The sequence below is a fragment of the Falco naumanni genome, chromosome 8 (genome assembly GCF_017639655.2).
Source record: "Falco naumanni isolate bFalNau1 chromosome 8, bFalNau1.pat, whole genome shotgun sequence".
Lineage (NCBI taxonomy): Eukaryota > Metazoa > Chordata > Aves > Falconiformes > Falconidae > Falco > Falco naumanni.
The window spans coordinates 33790690-33806386 of NC_054061.1; the positions used below are offsets into that span (position 1 = coordinate 33790690).

General features: G+C 39.9%; 1 protein-coding gene across 5 annotated transcripts; it reads left to right on the forward strand.

Moving 5' to 3' along the window:
* The first annotated feature begins 1899 nt into the window (after nt 1-1899).
* CCDC14 (coiled-coil domain containing 14) lies at nt 1900-12552 on the forward strand. 5 transcript variants are annotated; one of them, XM_040604549.1, is made up of 13 exons: nt 1900-2048; nt 2714-2769; nt 3653-3728; nt 4367-4439; nt 4533-4673; nt 5695-5934; nt 6024-6118; nt 7137-7704; nt 8192-8333; nt 8931-9010; nt 9452-9667; nt 9749-9881; nt 11233-12552. In XM_040604549.1, the coding sequence occupies exons 1-13, from the start codon at nt 2016-2018 to the stop codon at nt 12215-12217; spliced, it is 2838 nt and encodes a 945-aa protein (XP_040460483.1). In that variant the 5' UTR covers nt 1900-2015; the 3' UTR covers nt 12218-12552. The 5 variants fall into 5 exon arrangements, with proteins under 5 accessions (XP_040460483.1, XP_040460484.1, XP_040460485.1 ...); XM_040604550.1 differs by having other exon boundaries at nt 7137-7581; nt 9449-9667; XM_040604551.1 differs by having other exon boundaries at nt 7137-7482; nt 9449-9667.
* Nucleotides 12553-15697: the final 3145 nt, after the last annotated feature.

The following is a 15697-nucleotide window of genomic DNA, read 5'->3' on the forward strand; positions in this document are numbered from 1 at the left end:
AAAGTTTCTTGGGCCCTGCCAGAGAGGGCTGGGGAGGAAACTGGGAGGGGACACAGCCAGGGCAGGTGACCCAAACTAGCCAAAGAGGGACTCCATACCATATGACATTATGCTGAGTATATAAAATGGGAGAAGAAGGAGGAGGAAAGGGGGGACATTTGGCATTATGGCATTTGTCTTCCCGGGTTACACGTGATGGAGCCCTGCTTTCCTGGGGATGGCTGGACACCTGCCTGCCAATGGGAAGTATTGATGGATTCCTTGCTTTGCTTTGCTTGTGTGTGCAGCTTTTGCTTTACTTATTAAACTGTGCTTATCTCAACCATTGAGTTTTTATTTCTTTCCAGTTCTCTTCCCCATCCCTTTGGGTGAGGGGGAGTGAGCAAGTGGCTGCATGGTACTTGGTTGCCGGCTGGGGTTAAACCACGACACCCATTCAGAGGAAAGCTTAATGTTAGTTTCTGCTAATGTTTGATCATGCCTAGGTTAGTATTTTATTAGGTCACTAGACCTTGTTAGTACTGGCAGCAGGAGACTTCCAGAACTCACACTGAATGAGAACATTACTTGGTTTTCCTTGCTGGGTACTGAAAAAGCCCCATTTTCTGGTGAAACTGGAGTGTTTTACAAATGGTTTGTCTTGCCTTTATTAGCTTAATTTTGTTTGATTTCTTTCCTTTCTGAAACAAAAGAGCTTTGTTTTACTTTATCCGAGGAATGTCCCCTCAAAAATCTTTGGTCCCCGAAAGCTGTGTTCTAAGGGTATTTATTTCTTCACCATTATTAAGCATACCACTCTTGTGTAGTTTGCTGTTTCACCCTGGTATTTCAACTTAAACTGTAAATTATTTAGTTTAAGAATAAGCTTTTTGTTATTTTCAGTGATGCTTCATGAAAAGTGGACAGCACCTCAAGTATTAAGATTGCAAATACAACCGCATATATGCTTCAATTATTCATAATTCAAGCAGTTTCTCACTGATTAATGACTTGAGCCTTTTCCTCCACATGTATTTTTGTCCTGTACAATTTACACATTGGGACAGCACAGATGTTTAATATTTATATGCACTTCTGCTACAGTACTCTTAATAACATAGTAATATAAACACATTTTCAGCCTGAGTAAATGTAATTGTGTTCACTGTCATGTTTTCAGAAGGTCTATTTATTCAGCTAATAAAAGCAAATATATGCAGAACACTAATATGCCTCCATGTGTGTGTGAAAACTGTGGCATTATCCCTTACAATCCATACACACAGACGTTTTCAGGGATTGCCAGAGATTTTAACACTAGCTGAAAACCAGCATGAAGAACAAAGAACTGATGGTTTTAGCCTGTATGAAGTATCATCATTTCCCTTTGACTGCTACCAGCCTGCTTTTGCCTTTTGCACCCCTGACGACTTGCAGGACACCAACTACATAGCCAAGCAGAGGCCCTGAGGTAGCTTTATGTGCAACCCCTCCCATGGAGGTGTCACAGTTTTCGCTCAGGGTGGCCTACCCATCTGCAAGTCCCATTTTTCCATGTATTTTATGAGTGCATGGAGTCCCTGCCCCACAGGAACTTCTGCCCCTGAAGGATCCCTACGGCATCAGACAGGACGCTATGGGAGGACAGCACTGGGCCAGGACGACCCAGCTCTGTGAGGTGATTTCTCCTTACTAAGCGGAGATGCCGTTGCCGGGGATGCGCCGCGCAGCTCCCCGCAGACGCACAGACAACCAGCTGCCCCTCACAGCCCGCCTTAGCCCCGCCCACCCCGTTCTCTTCTCCTCGCGCCCACTCTCCGCCAATCCCCGACCGCGCTGCGTGACGTAACTCCTTCCCTTCCCGCGCCTGCTGCCGCCGGCGCGCAGCGAGGAGCCGCCAAGCGGGGCGGACCAGGCCAGGGGGCTTTAGCTCCGCCCCCCCGTAACGGCCGCCCCGCCAGTCAGCCAGGCAGGCTCGGGATTGGCCGGCGCGGGGAGCGCGGCCCGCGGGAGGGGCAGAGCGGGGCGCCGGGGCCATGGCCCGGCCGGGGGCTGCGCAGCCCTGCAAGGTGCGTGCGGGGCGGGGGGCGCGGGGGCGGCTGGAGCCCCTTTGCCGGCTAGTCGGGTCTCAGCCTTTCTTTAGCCGCCTCATTAGAGCCCTGATTTGCCCGGAGGGGGGTGAGGGGTGTCCCCCTGCAGTGCGGAGCAGGGCGGTCGGCGTGAGGGGGCGTCGGGCCTTGGGCACTGGGTGCCGTTGCCGTCCCGGGCTGAGCCCGGCACCCCCTCCTCGGGGCTCGGCGCCTCTCTGTGCGGTAGGGGCACGGCAGCTTGCCGCTGCAGTTTCTCCACCGTGGTTTTCCGGGGTTTGCGTAGCGACTGTAGTTTATTCTTAAAATCCCACAAGACCACGTGTGTATTGATCGAACTTGGCTTCAGTCTGGAATGTATGTTTTGTAGGTCGGCCCTTGGCTGTGGCCTTCCGTGAATTACTGTATCTGTAGAGTGCTATGGAAATTAATAAAGCTTCATTCTGTAAAGGCGTGCTTTCTGAAACCAAAACTGGGAGATTCAGGCCCTGATGGCAGCAGCGGGCTCCATCCTTGCTCTGAGAGCTGTAAATTACCTTTAACTGATCTGCCTCAGCAGCTGTTCCGGAATGTGGGGGCAATGGTAGTCTTCAATTATGTTGTGAAAGTACTTCACGAAAATCACAGTATATTTCTGTAATTGGCAGGTACTGTCTTCTGGAAGGCTAACAGGAGCGGCTAAATTAAGAAATGGAAGACAACAGTAAGACCTTAATCATGAATACTACCTAAGATTGAATGTACATGTCAGCGTTTGGGAACCTTATACTTGTCATACCTTACAACTAACCAAAAATTCTTTGTATGTTTTGGAAGCCATTTTTAGCTGAAAGGCTGTATGGCCAGGTTCTAAGCAGCCCGTGAATAGACTGAATAGAAATTTTTCATGTAGTAGTACAGGGTTGACTCTCTGCATGTTTTATAAGTAAAATATTTCCTTTCTATAGAATCATAGAGTCATTTAGGTTGGAAAAGACCTTTGAGATCATCTAGTCCAAGTGTTAACCCAGGACTGCCAAATCCAGTGCTAAACCATGTCTCTAAGCACCACACCTACCCATTTTTAAAATGGGTACCTCTAGGGATGGATTCCGCCACCTCCCTGGGCAGCCTGTTGCAATGGTTGACCACCCTTTCAGTGAAAAAATGTTTCCTAATCTCCAGTCTAAACCTCCCCTGGTGCAACTTGAGGCCATTTCCTCTTGCCCTGTTGCTTGTTACTTGGGAGAAGAAACTGATGCCCACCTCATTACAACCTCCTTTCAAGTAGTTGTGGAGAGCGGGAAGGTCTCCCCTCAGCCTCCTTTTTTCCAGGCTAAATAACCCTAGTTCCCTCGACTGCTCCTCGTAAGACTTTATAGTTACTAGCTCTATGTAAGACTGTTGAGTAAAGACTGAATTCTGCTTTGAAGTAAGCTGTTAATATCTGCTGAACATGTTTGTTGCAGCAATGCAGAGTTTTCAGAAAAAAGTTACTTTGTTCCTTGACAAAATTAATTTGCTTTAGTTTGCTATTATTGAATAAAAGTATTATTTAAATTTGCATATTAAGGAGGTGGTATAAACAGTGAATCTGACTTTTTCAGGATTGGCTTAAGAAAAGGATGTTATTCTGAGGTAGAGTCTGGATGCTCTCTCTATTCCCCTGACTCTGACAATCAGGTAATTCAATGGCTTTTTAATACAGTCATCCCTGTTTTCTAAAGAGAAGGGAAATTGGAATAATTTGAATAATAGAAGAAAACCAGGTTAATGTAAATACTACTGCATCTGCACTAGAAACAGCTCCTAAAAAGCTAGCAAGAATGTCTGTACTGTGTTTTGAGGTATCAGCAAGCTGGCTTTGTGTGCATTGAATTTGGCTCTGAGAAACCACATTAAGGCACAGGATGTATTTTGCAAACGCAACCATGCAGTTCATAGACAAGGGCTGGTTCTGGCAGAGGTATAGCCCTGTTTGTTAGACTTTGTGCCAAAAAGTGAGTGGTATGGAGTCAGTGCTGCAGCACTGTTTTGTGTGTAGTGCTGAGTCAGTTATCTCCAAAACAGAAATCGGTGGTAGACAGTAGCTTAACATCCAGCAAATGGACACGCATGCAACAAACTTATTTTGCAAAATTTGTGTGTTTGCAAACTTTTATGTAATTGCAAAGTAAAATGGAAAATGACACAGTTTTGCTGGTTATCAGTTGTTCTTTTGCAGATGATGGAGTGGGGATCATTTCCTTCTGAAATAGTATCTTTGTTTACTGAAAGAAGACAGTGAGACTGATTTTCTGACTGCATCATTCTTTGTGCAGGTTGATATTATCCATAATGGGCTTGACCGTTGTGCAGCTTTACTGAAGAATATTTTACAAAATGAGGCTACAGGTTGTACCTATTGAAAATTTAAGTTATGTTTTTAGATTTTGTAAGACTGTTTTGATTTGTTTTGTGACCGGTTTTTCTTTTGACTAATACAAGGAAAGGAGGCTATCCATAAACAACCTAGGAAAACAACTTCCATTAAAATTACTTCCAGGCCTTTGCTAACCAAAGGAAACACTTCCAAGAAGAAAGCGTTGAAAAAAAGCATTACCCCTGCCCACATCCGAAAAGAAATTGGTAAGTAAACTTTCACAGGCTTGCTTTTTTCTCAAACAACATTGAGAGACTCCTCAACTTCTTGAAATAAAACAAGGCTTCAGATAATTGTTGTTGGTTGTTATAGGTTGATCCAGGGCTGGATCCACAAAAAGATGTAGACATTACTCATTGTCTTTTAGAAACCTTAATTGTTTACTAAACAGTTACTAAAATTCACAGATGTTTGAACTTAATGTACAAGGAAGAAAGTTGAGTGTGTCTATAAATACCAACATCATCATGTTTAGCTGATAGGAAGTGTGGAACAGAAAATACCCATGTCCCATTTCTTTTGGACTGTGAAGCATTACAGTGCTTGGTCTCTGTTTGGGTTACACAACTAGAAACTGTCCAGGTGCTAGGTGTCCAGCCAGGCTTCTCTCAAGGATTGGTTTCTGGAAACAGGAAAGTGTTGCAGTGAATAATAGGAACTCAAGTGGTTTAGTGGCTTTCCACTTGAATGGAAAGGTAGATGGAGTGCTGTAGGGTGAGCTGCTCTCACATTTTATTAATGTTTCTCACTCTCCACACCGCTTCTTTTGTGTGATTTTTAATCCGGTAGACAGGTAGGGCCTGTAGACTAGATGTGTAGCAGAATGCCTATTTTGTGAGCTGTAGAAGGTGAGCACATTGTTGATATCTTTCCAGCACTGTAAGAATACAGACTTTTAATTATACCCAACATAAAGAAAATTAGGTTTGGAGAATGCTTTGGTATTGGTTATTCCAAATGGTTTAAAAGCTTAGAAAGCAGCTAAGTAGAGATTTTTAGAATTGGCCCTCTGTCCAACTCGTTTAGGTTACTCTGTCTGGAGGGAAAAAAACTGATGAATTGATTTGCTGGTGAGTCAAAATCTGACTAGAATCTTAGTCTGTAGAATCTTTTGGTGTTCTTTTTCAAAGGAACTTGCCAGAGTCTGCCTGACCAGCACAAAGGGTTCATGTAGATGGAGAAGACTGGCAACTTTAGCTGGGTTTTTTGTTCTTTCTTTCTCTACAGTGCCAGTATCAAGTAGAAAACTTGCCTCGTTCACCACACCTTCTACTGAGAAGGAACTTTCCAGTGCAGCACAGAATCAGATGGTTCAACCAGTTCACGTGCTTTGCAGTCAGCACTCTCCTGTGATGCATCAGAAGCTGTGCGAGCATGTGCAAACTCAAATGTCTCTGATAACTGGCCAGCCACCACAAAACAGTAATGAAATTCCTACTGTTGCTTCTTTTCCTACCTCAAATCATGGTTAGTGGAACTATTAATGTAGTGCCTGCTGTTTACTGTATGAGTTTTGCCCAAAATTGCCCTGATCTGCAAGTGTTGTTTTCTTATAGGATGTCAAAATGTTACAGCTTTTAATTATCGATTACCTACCTCCACATCAGCTCAGTCATTGCAGCATTCAGCTAATCCCTTATCTACTCAGTCAGTAAGTAAAAGTTTGATTCTGACTATTAGTAGACATTTAAAATGAGCACTGCCAATTTGTTTATACATTTATTCAAGTGTGTGGGTTTTCTTGGGTTTATGTAATAATTTTCCTTAAGAAAACAATTTGCATATTTCAACCTATAGTGATGAACAGAATAACAAGAAGAATTACAGCTATTTAAAATACATTTTATTTAGACACCAAAAAATGAAATTAGAGGTAATTGCAACTGGCTGCATGTTTCTGCATGGTGAATTCTCTAATGGAAAGCAAACATGGAAGGTGCAGGGGATTACTCATTATTGTTAATAATTATGTTCTCCATAATGCACTTTAGGATCATTGACCAACTCCTGATAAAAGAAATCATGTTTCATATGTAGCTTTGCCCTACCAATGATCAAGTTGATTATTTCTTCAGACACTGTGTATTATCTTAGAGCCACATTTTGAAATAATTCAGGGCATAGAATAGAACTCATGGAGAGTTCCAGCTGCTGCCTTGGGAAATGTGGTAAAAGGCTTGCACCTTGGAACTGTTAAGACTCTATAGACTTACCTTCCATCTCTAGGCAGTCCATGTATAGCTAGTGCTGTCCTTTTAAGAAGTTTGTCTGCTTAAAATATTGAAAGGTGATGGTGTTGTCTTTTGTGAGTTTTTTTATTCCCTTTTCCTGTCAAGGAATGAGTGTTTATGAACAACAACCAAAAAAAAACCCCAAACCCAAACGCCACCAAAATGCTGCTGAGGTTTTTTCTTTATAGAACAGCTGAAAAAGAATGGTGCTTTAATGTTGTCAGTAACATTTAAAATAAAGGTAATCTAAACCACATTTACATTTTAATTACTCCTTAATATACTGGAAAATTATGCAATTAATGAACTGTAGTTACTTTTATAATTTGCAAAGAATGATGAAGACTACATTGAGTCAGACAACGGTAGTGCTGGGTTTTTTTGAGATTTAAAAAAATCATGTTACTTTTTTGTTTAATACGAATATTCTTTATGCAGGATGTTCCTGTAGGCAGTGGCAATGAATATGTGCCAGAAGTGGGAGGACCTGTGGTTTCCCCAGTAGTTTCTGCTGCTCCTGCTGCGCAAATACAGTCTGCCACTGCTCTTTCGAGTGTGATCCCTTGTATAGCATCAGGTGCACCAAGTAACTCTACAGTGCCTACATTCATTCCATCATCTTCTGGCAGAGAGATGACCCCAAACCATGAGCAACACATGAAAGAAGCGGATTTGATAAGGTGCATACAAGCTCACCTGGCCCTGTTACAATCACATGAAACGATGAACAGCGGGACTGAACAGAAGCACCATCATCATTGTCCGGCAAAACACAGTGCGTCAGGTAACAAGGAGGAGAATACTTCTGATGAACACAGTGAGGACTTGGTCAACGAAGAAGAGTTGAATCTTCTTGACACAGCCCCAGTGAGAGATACAAGCTGTAAGACAAGTTTTGTGAAGAAAGTTCTAAAATCTAGAAAAGAAAGCCCAGAAGAAACAGCTCATAAAGTTAAGACTGTAAAGTATCTTCTGGGAGAGCTCAGAGCACTGATAACAGATCAAGGTCAGGACATTTTCATTGTGCAGTAGAGTGATTACATGGAAATAACAAAAGAGCTGCTTTAAATGAGTGATCACTTCAGTTTCTGGAAGTGTCAGATGATATATGACATCTTAGAGTGGTTTTCCACAACTGTAATAGCTTCATGTTTCACTCTGGATAAGTGTCACATTATTTTTTGGAGTATTTTAGCATTACTTTAAGAACTAGGGTAAAGATTGTTCTCATTTCATGTGCAGTGTTTTTTCCGCTGAGAAGGGGAGCAGTGTAGAAGGATTGCAATAGCAATCCCACCAAGGTTGGTTTTCATAGTCAAGCTTAAAAAATTTAAATAAATAAATATAATTAACATAAAGATGAGGGTTTCTTGAAAAAAATGTAGATACTACGCTATATCACTTTGTAGATTGCTTAGTCACATATAAAATATTACTGTCACATTCCAGGTTTACATGTTTACGGCGTCTTTTTTTTCTTGCACTATTTGCAGATGATTTGGAAATGTTAAGGCTGATGAATGAAATAGAAGACTGCGTATCATTGCTGCCAGCTGTAGTGGGAAGTACAAATATACAAGCTGAAATAGCACTAGCTTTACAGCCTCTCAGAAGTGAAAATGCCCAGCTGCGTAGGTTAGTAACTCATCAGTGATTCTGTATTTACTGCAAAGGCACCTAAAGCACCTTAAACTGGTCTGTTCTAAATTGCATATTTTATCATTGTTATGGTGTAAGTGTTATGGCCCTTTCATTCTTGTCTGTGCAGAAAATGTGTTGGTAAGACTACATAGTTTAAAAATAAATAATTAACACATAGCAAGACTTCAGTTAATACTGATATTCCGGTAGCCTCAGTTATATCATGATTGGGCCATTGTCTAGGCGGGATCATCATTCTCTCTAAAAACTGCAGTATCTAGTTAGCCTGCTTATATTCTGTGTATAGTGTATTCTGAAATGCAAAAATGTGTCTCATTTCAGGGAAGCTCTCAAATCCATAACTGGGTAGCAGTTCAGAGGGAAAGATTTACCAGAACTTGTAAAGGGTCTTTTGTATTGAAGAAATATAGGAATATAAGAAAATGCATTAAGACCTTTTTTTATATTTCTGAAACATTCTGTGATATTTAATTCTCAGTAACAGCTTCTTACCAAACTAATTTTAAATGCAGTGGTTTTGAACTTATTCTGAATTTTCTGAATTTTTGCTTTTTCACAATTCATATTTAGGAGACTAAGAATATTAAACCAACAACTCAGGGAACAAGAAAGAAGTGAGAAGACATCTGGACAGACCTGCAACTATGAATGTAAAGTACTAATAGAGAATGATGTTTGTTAGGGACATTTTGTTAAAGCTTTATTTAAATAGATGGACATATAAAGATACAGATACATAAATAAATACCAGTATATGTTGTGGCCTTTAGTGGCAACTGAACTAAGTGTTGTGCGTCTAGCAGTGCAACTGCATTTGCATAGATTGTTGTGCCTGTTTGAACTCCACATAGTCAGACTCAGCTCTTCAGCTGCCGAGCAGATTATTTTTCCTTATGTGCCTCTTAAAATGAAGATTACATATCAGATAATTAAGAAGAAAGCTCGAGTTCTGTCTGGCTGCCTCAAAAACCCCTTCTGTCTGTAAGCAAAATTTGTATTACCGAGATTATTTGAAAACTTAGTTTGATTTAGAAATTCAAACTGTACCACACAAAACGCTTAAACTTTTCATGTTTTACTTCTGGTAGTAGTTTCTTTGCAGTCCTTGAATATGATGCTCCAGAGTCAATTGAAAGAATCACTGAAAGGCCTTGAGTCACTGCAGGCTAAAAATGAAGAACTACTTAAAATAATAGAAAGTCAGAAAGAAGAAAATAAACATCTCGCAAAAGATATTCAAGATAAGGAAGAAGAATTGCTTGAAAATAAACAGCACTATGACATTCATTCCACCAAGCTCAAGATTGGTATGTGTTTTAAAAGCGTTCATTCTTCATTCAGTGTTCTAAAACTTCAAATAAATAGGTAAATTCTTCTTGGCATTTTAGAACTGGAAGAGGCATTAGCAAACGTGAAGAGCCTTCAGTTTAAGCTGGAAGCTTCAGAGAAGGAAAATAAGATTTTGGGCATAACGTTACGTCAGCGTGATGCAGAAGTTAACAGACTACGTGAGTTAACCAGGTACTAATGGCTAAACTATGGGGTTTTGCCCCTTGAGATTGCTTTTCTTCCCCTTGCAGCCCCATACTTTGGATTATTGTAATCTTTAATATCTTGGTGGTAGGAGGTCATGTAGGCTAATACTTCTCTTTGTAGTTACTTTTGCTACAAGGGTGCTATAACATTAAAAGACAGTTGTCATGCTCCATGATTTGAGTTCTGTTGTAAAGTGAAATGCTATCTAGCATAACTTGTGAAGAGTTTTATTTCTTAATAGCAGACCTGCCAATAAGGAGCTCCACGGGAAGTGCACAGACCTGTAAGCCTACTGGTATTTCTTGTGAAGCTGTAGAATTTGGAAACTAACTCTTAACCTGAATTAAGGAGGAATTATTTTGTTTTTCTTTCTTTCTTCACACTTCACACAGAAATTGGACTGTTTTGAGAAGAACTCACTTCAAGAGCCACAGCAAGCTCTTCCTGTGGGAATGAACAGTCCTTTCTTTAATTGTACACACATTTGAAGTAGATCATACCCAAATATTAATTATGGGTAAAGGTGGGAGTTCTTGGATCACTGGATGAAGGTGGTGGTACTTACCATCTTTTAGACCTATTACTGTGAATTTATTTTGTCATGGTCTTTTATGATGAATATAGTGACAAGCTGGACTTAAATAGCTTTTTGCATGTGCAAAGTGGTATGTACATAAAATTTGTTTGGACATGATGTGCGGAGGAAGTTAAAACTTGTCTGTCCGGTTTATAGCTGATACTTCCTGGAACAGCCAAATCTTTTTAATCAATACTTCAGATTCTGTAGTAGTTTAGCCACACTTCATACTTCCGTGACTGCTGTACTAACCACCAGATGGTAGTATAGTGATGTCCTATTACATGTGTGTCTGCAAATGCTATATACATAAGCATTTAAGCATTCAGTTGTTTTGATGTACAAACAAGAAGAATTATTTATTTTATTATATTTTCTATTTAGATACAGCGGACAGAATAATTCGGAAGAAATTCTTGCTGATTTTGATAACTGTTTCTATATGCTTTTTAACAGTTTCTTGACAATTTATTTCATTTTATAGTACTGTAAGCACACAAAATGAAACTAATCTCAGTAACTTCATTGGCTTGTGCTATTTTAGTTACATTATAGGCGCATTGAACTGAGCCAAAGAAAGAAATTCAAGAAACTTGGAATTGGTTCATATTTGTACTACATTGTAGGACAACACATAGAAAGAGAATTGTAATTTTGCTGCGGTCTGATAAATCTAATATTTTGGTGTTTTTATAAAAGTTTTTAACTATTTTTTTCATGATTGTTTTTAAGTCTGATTAATTGATCTTACCTTAACAGAACCTTGCAGGGCAGTATGGCCAAGCTTCTGTCTGACCTCATGGTAGACAATATTAGACCTAAATCTGAAAAAAGTCTCTCAAAGTCTCTCTTGGAAGACCACGAAAAGCAGATGCTACCTGATCCGTTTCCTGGGAGTACTTCAGTAATGACTTACCTTAAAAAATTAGAAAAGGATCATATTTTGACAGATACAGAACTTCAGTTCTCAAATAAAAATGGAGAATTAGAAATGCGAAATCTAGCCTATAAAAAGGTTGCAACTGAAGGAAGTAAAATAAACAGTACATTCCCAGAAAAAGGAACATCAACTCCCAAAATACTACTAACCTCACTGGAGCAAGATGCAGAAACAGTTAGTGATTCTGGGACTTTACTAGATGACCAAAACAAGTTGGATGAGACTGTTTATATTCCATTGACTAGCAGTGCCTCTAAAAAACAGCAGCTAATCTCTGAAAGAACTGGTGTGCTACCCCAAAGTAGAGGGGCTTGTAAGATGTTAGATTACCACTGTGAGCTCTCAAACTCTGTGCAGCAGAATGAATGTGAGATATCAAAGGATCCAACTCTTGCGGATAAATTAAGTGCTGGGTACAGTGTGAAGAAGACTATGGAAAACACGCTTGAAGTTACAGGGGATAAAGTGAAGCCAGAAGGAGACAAAGTCCAAATGAGGCCAAAAGGCATTCCAAGCGGAGCTGCAAAAGACTTCACAGATAACCCAGACCAACCTCAGCCTAGTACATACCCTTGCATACCAATGCTATTTCCGAAAGAAATTTCTCAGAAAAAAGGCAGTCGAATAGTTGATTTTAGTTCCATTTCCTGTGATGGTCTATCAGGGAAGTCTGAGTGGAGTGCATCCTCTTTCTCAACGTTTACTTCTCGAGATGAAGAGGACTTCAAGAATAGCTTAGCAGCTTTGGATGCCAACATAGCTAGGTTACAAAGAACTCTGCAAAACAGCATTATGAAACAGTGAGTATGAGGAAACAAAATGGGGTGCACTTGTCTGGATTATTTAGGTTTTTCTGAGGTATATTAATAAGTATGGTACTGATACAAATATTTGTATTTTTTTGGTATGAAATGACTCTTTCCTAGCGGTTTAAATTATGGATTGGATTTGTTCCTCCTTAAGCTGTGGTGCTGTTTCCCTTGACGTGTACAACTTGAAATAACTTGTTTTAAACTGTGATCTAGGTTTATACCCTGTAATTGCAAAACTAATTCTTAGAACAGCACTTCATAATAACTGTAAGAAACTGGTGTGCTGTTGGCAGTATGTTTTTTCCATTAAATGATAAAGTACACTCACATGCTTTTCCTGTGTGTTTTTTCAAAGTAGTAGGAACAGCATTGAGAGATGCATTTGAAGTCACTTACAGGTGTGATAAATTTTATTTCATTATAATTTGAGTGTTATAAAATGAGATGCATAGTTATTTTCCTCAGTTATGACCATGTGTTTCAAGAAACAAGCTCCTTGTTCTGGTTCATGAAGGGTGTGCAACCAGTAGAGTCAACATCAAAGAAACAGGTGAACAGGATGACTTACTCAGCTGCATTGCTTCTTAATCCAAATTGGGTTTAATCAAGAAGTGGGAATTTAACTGGTGAAAGGGGAGCTGCCTTGAACATAAAAGTGTTCTGCCTCGACTAGGTAGGTCTCTTCAAGTTATTTTGCTTTTATTTGTTTTATTTTTCAAAGAGGAACTTAAGTGCAGAAGAACAATTGCAAGGTGCCATACATGGGCAAGAGGTTCCACAGGTAGAGTCTGGGGAACTGCTGTGTAGTAATGTTGAGAGTTACAATTGCTAAGTCAGGATCATGCTGTTCCAAAAAAAAAAACCAAGGGCAGCCATCACAGGGGATTTGCAGTGTGTGGTAGAGCCTATAAAATACATGAATTAATCCTTTTTCACTCATCACTGGTAAAACTCAGTCTTCTGTTTTGAGCATTTGCAGTTGAAGAAAAAAGTTGATTAAGTGGAGAGTCTAGATGAGGGCAAGAATAGAATCATCAAAAGTTCCATCCTTTTCTACAGTTCTGTTTCAGGTCATAGTTTTTACGAATTTTTGATTTTATCTAAAGCAAAGAGACTGTAATATCAGCGGATAAACACAGAACAGGCTGGTGCTGAGAAACAGAAGCAGTAACAGGCTTCAGCTGACACAAAGGAGACAAATTAGGCATTAGTGAAAGCTGGCAAACCAGTACAGTTAGTGAAGCACTAGAATATCCAGTGTGAGAAAGTCATGGAAATACCAGTTACTGAGGTGTCAAACATCTATTGGTCATACGTACAGAGAGTCTGGACTGAGTCACCCACTTGGCTCTGACACAGTGAGCGGAGGGGGAATGATTCCAGTCTGGTGGTGTTGATGGGGCTTTCCAGACCTCAGTGTCAAGAATATGCATCATTCAAGTTCTTATGTTACAGGTACAGAAGGTTGGTTTACTGCTACCATTCTGTTCCTCTCACACCCTTAGCAGTGCTTGAACGCTGCTTTTCATGACTCATGTTTTTTCAGGGAAAAAATGATCTTTGGAAAGAGATCAGCAGCTTAGGGACCTGAATTTACGACTGCTTTTTCTGCAGTGTTGCTTATTTTTTTTTCCTAGAAAACATTACTGTGCTTCCTGGTGCTGGCCTTTTCTTTTATGCTTCCATGTAGGACAAAAATCTCAAGTTTTACCACTTTGAAGAATGTAATTTTTTTCCATGGTCAGTTACTTGAATGAACATGTTTTAAAAGTGGAGCACTATCCGTACATTGTACTGTTGAGCAGTTAATTTGATTATTTTAGTTACTGGTAACAGCAATAAAAAGGTATGAAGACAACACATACCACAGAAGATGCCAGCTGGCAGTCCTGCTTTGAAAAGGGAAAGTTAGACTAAATAGTGACTTCAGTGATTTAGAATGCTTTTGAGGCTTGGCCTGGATTTCTTACTACTCTCCACACTGCTCATGCTCAGATTCAAAGTAAGGTTGATGGTATGAAAGGGAACAGGTTTTAATTAAATATTTACAAGCATTTTCAGTGTAGAAGCAAAGCAAGATGTAAACAATGATAATGACAGGATTAAAGAGAAGCTACAATAAGTTCCAGTCTTTAAAACTGAAGAGAAGGCTCAGAAAAGACTGAAAGAATACTCATTAGTAGACAAACTAATTCAATTGTCTTCTTGCAGCTAGGACTTACTCTGTTTGAAGGAGGTTATTTGTCCTGGCCAAAGCTAGTTGCAGTCTACATTAGGCAGCTGTGGTGTCAAGATGCCCAATTATGTTCTCGCATTTAGAGCATTAGCATTCGCTTTTATCTCAATGGGGGAAGATGCTACACCATCTTACTTGTGTCCTCTGTCGTTACAAAGTTAGTTATATCAAAGCATGAGTTGACAATTGGAAAATCTTTTTGGGAACAATTTGATACGAGCAGGTTTGTAATGTGTATCCTTCAAATAGAAGAAGGAGAAGCTAAGAAGAAACAGGAGTCGTCTTTAATACAGTTCTTTGTTTTGTACTCAGACATGTCAGTCAGAGCTATAGCAACTTTAGGTGAAATATGAAATGTCCTGTACGTGGGCATTATGCATGTGCACTGTTGTAGAAGCAAAAGCCAGCAAGATCAAGTATGGAAGTGGTGGGAAAGGCTTCCAGGATTCAACTCAAGACAAGGGTGTTGAAACTGTGGAAGTCAGCGTAACTCTAGTGTTTAAGTAAGCTCAACAGAAGACAAATAATAGTAATATGTCTTACAAACTCGTTCTTTTAATGTGTTGTATTTAGTAAATAATCCCTACAGAAAGTAAAGGAAGTCCTAGAACTTGTATGCTTTGTCACATGCGTATTTTCACCACTCAAAGTTGCACGGCATTGGAAGTACATAGTAAATAAGATGCCAAATGACTTGAGTGGAAAGAAATATTTATCTTTGGTGTGTAAAACAGCTTAAGAGTTATTTCTTACTCCAAGTGTAGCTCACACTGCAGCATACATTGCTGCTCTTCACCAGTCAGGATATGGCAAGTGCTTGTCATTGCATAAATTAGGAGTTACTAAGATTCATCCTTGTTGCAAGCAAGTAGACGTCAGACCTGTGCATTTCATGGGCTGAGATACATTCCTCACCACACTACTTTTAAGAACTTTTTTAGTCTGATGCAACCAACTGAGCTACCTGGTTAGATTCCAACACCAGACTTTGTTTGCTCACCGACCCTGGTTACACTTGCTAAAAACTGTAACTCTTGTTTGGAAACAGGACAGAATTTTTACCTGTGGAAACTCAACACTGGTGCCAACCACTCCAATAAGAACAATACAATCTTCATTTGACTTCTGCTTTTGGACACATTGCTACAGCGAGGGACAGTCACTATAGGCAGAGGAGTCAAAGTCTATTTGTGACAGAATTCAAGCTCTGTTTCTGTTCTGGGTTTGTTAAGGTTA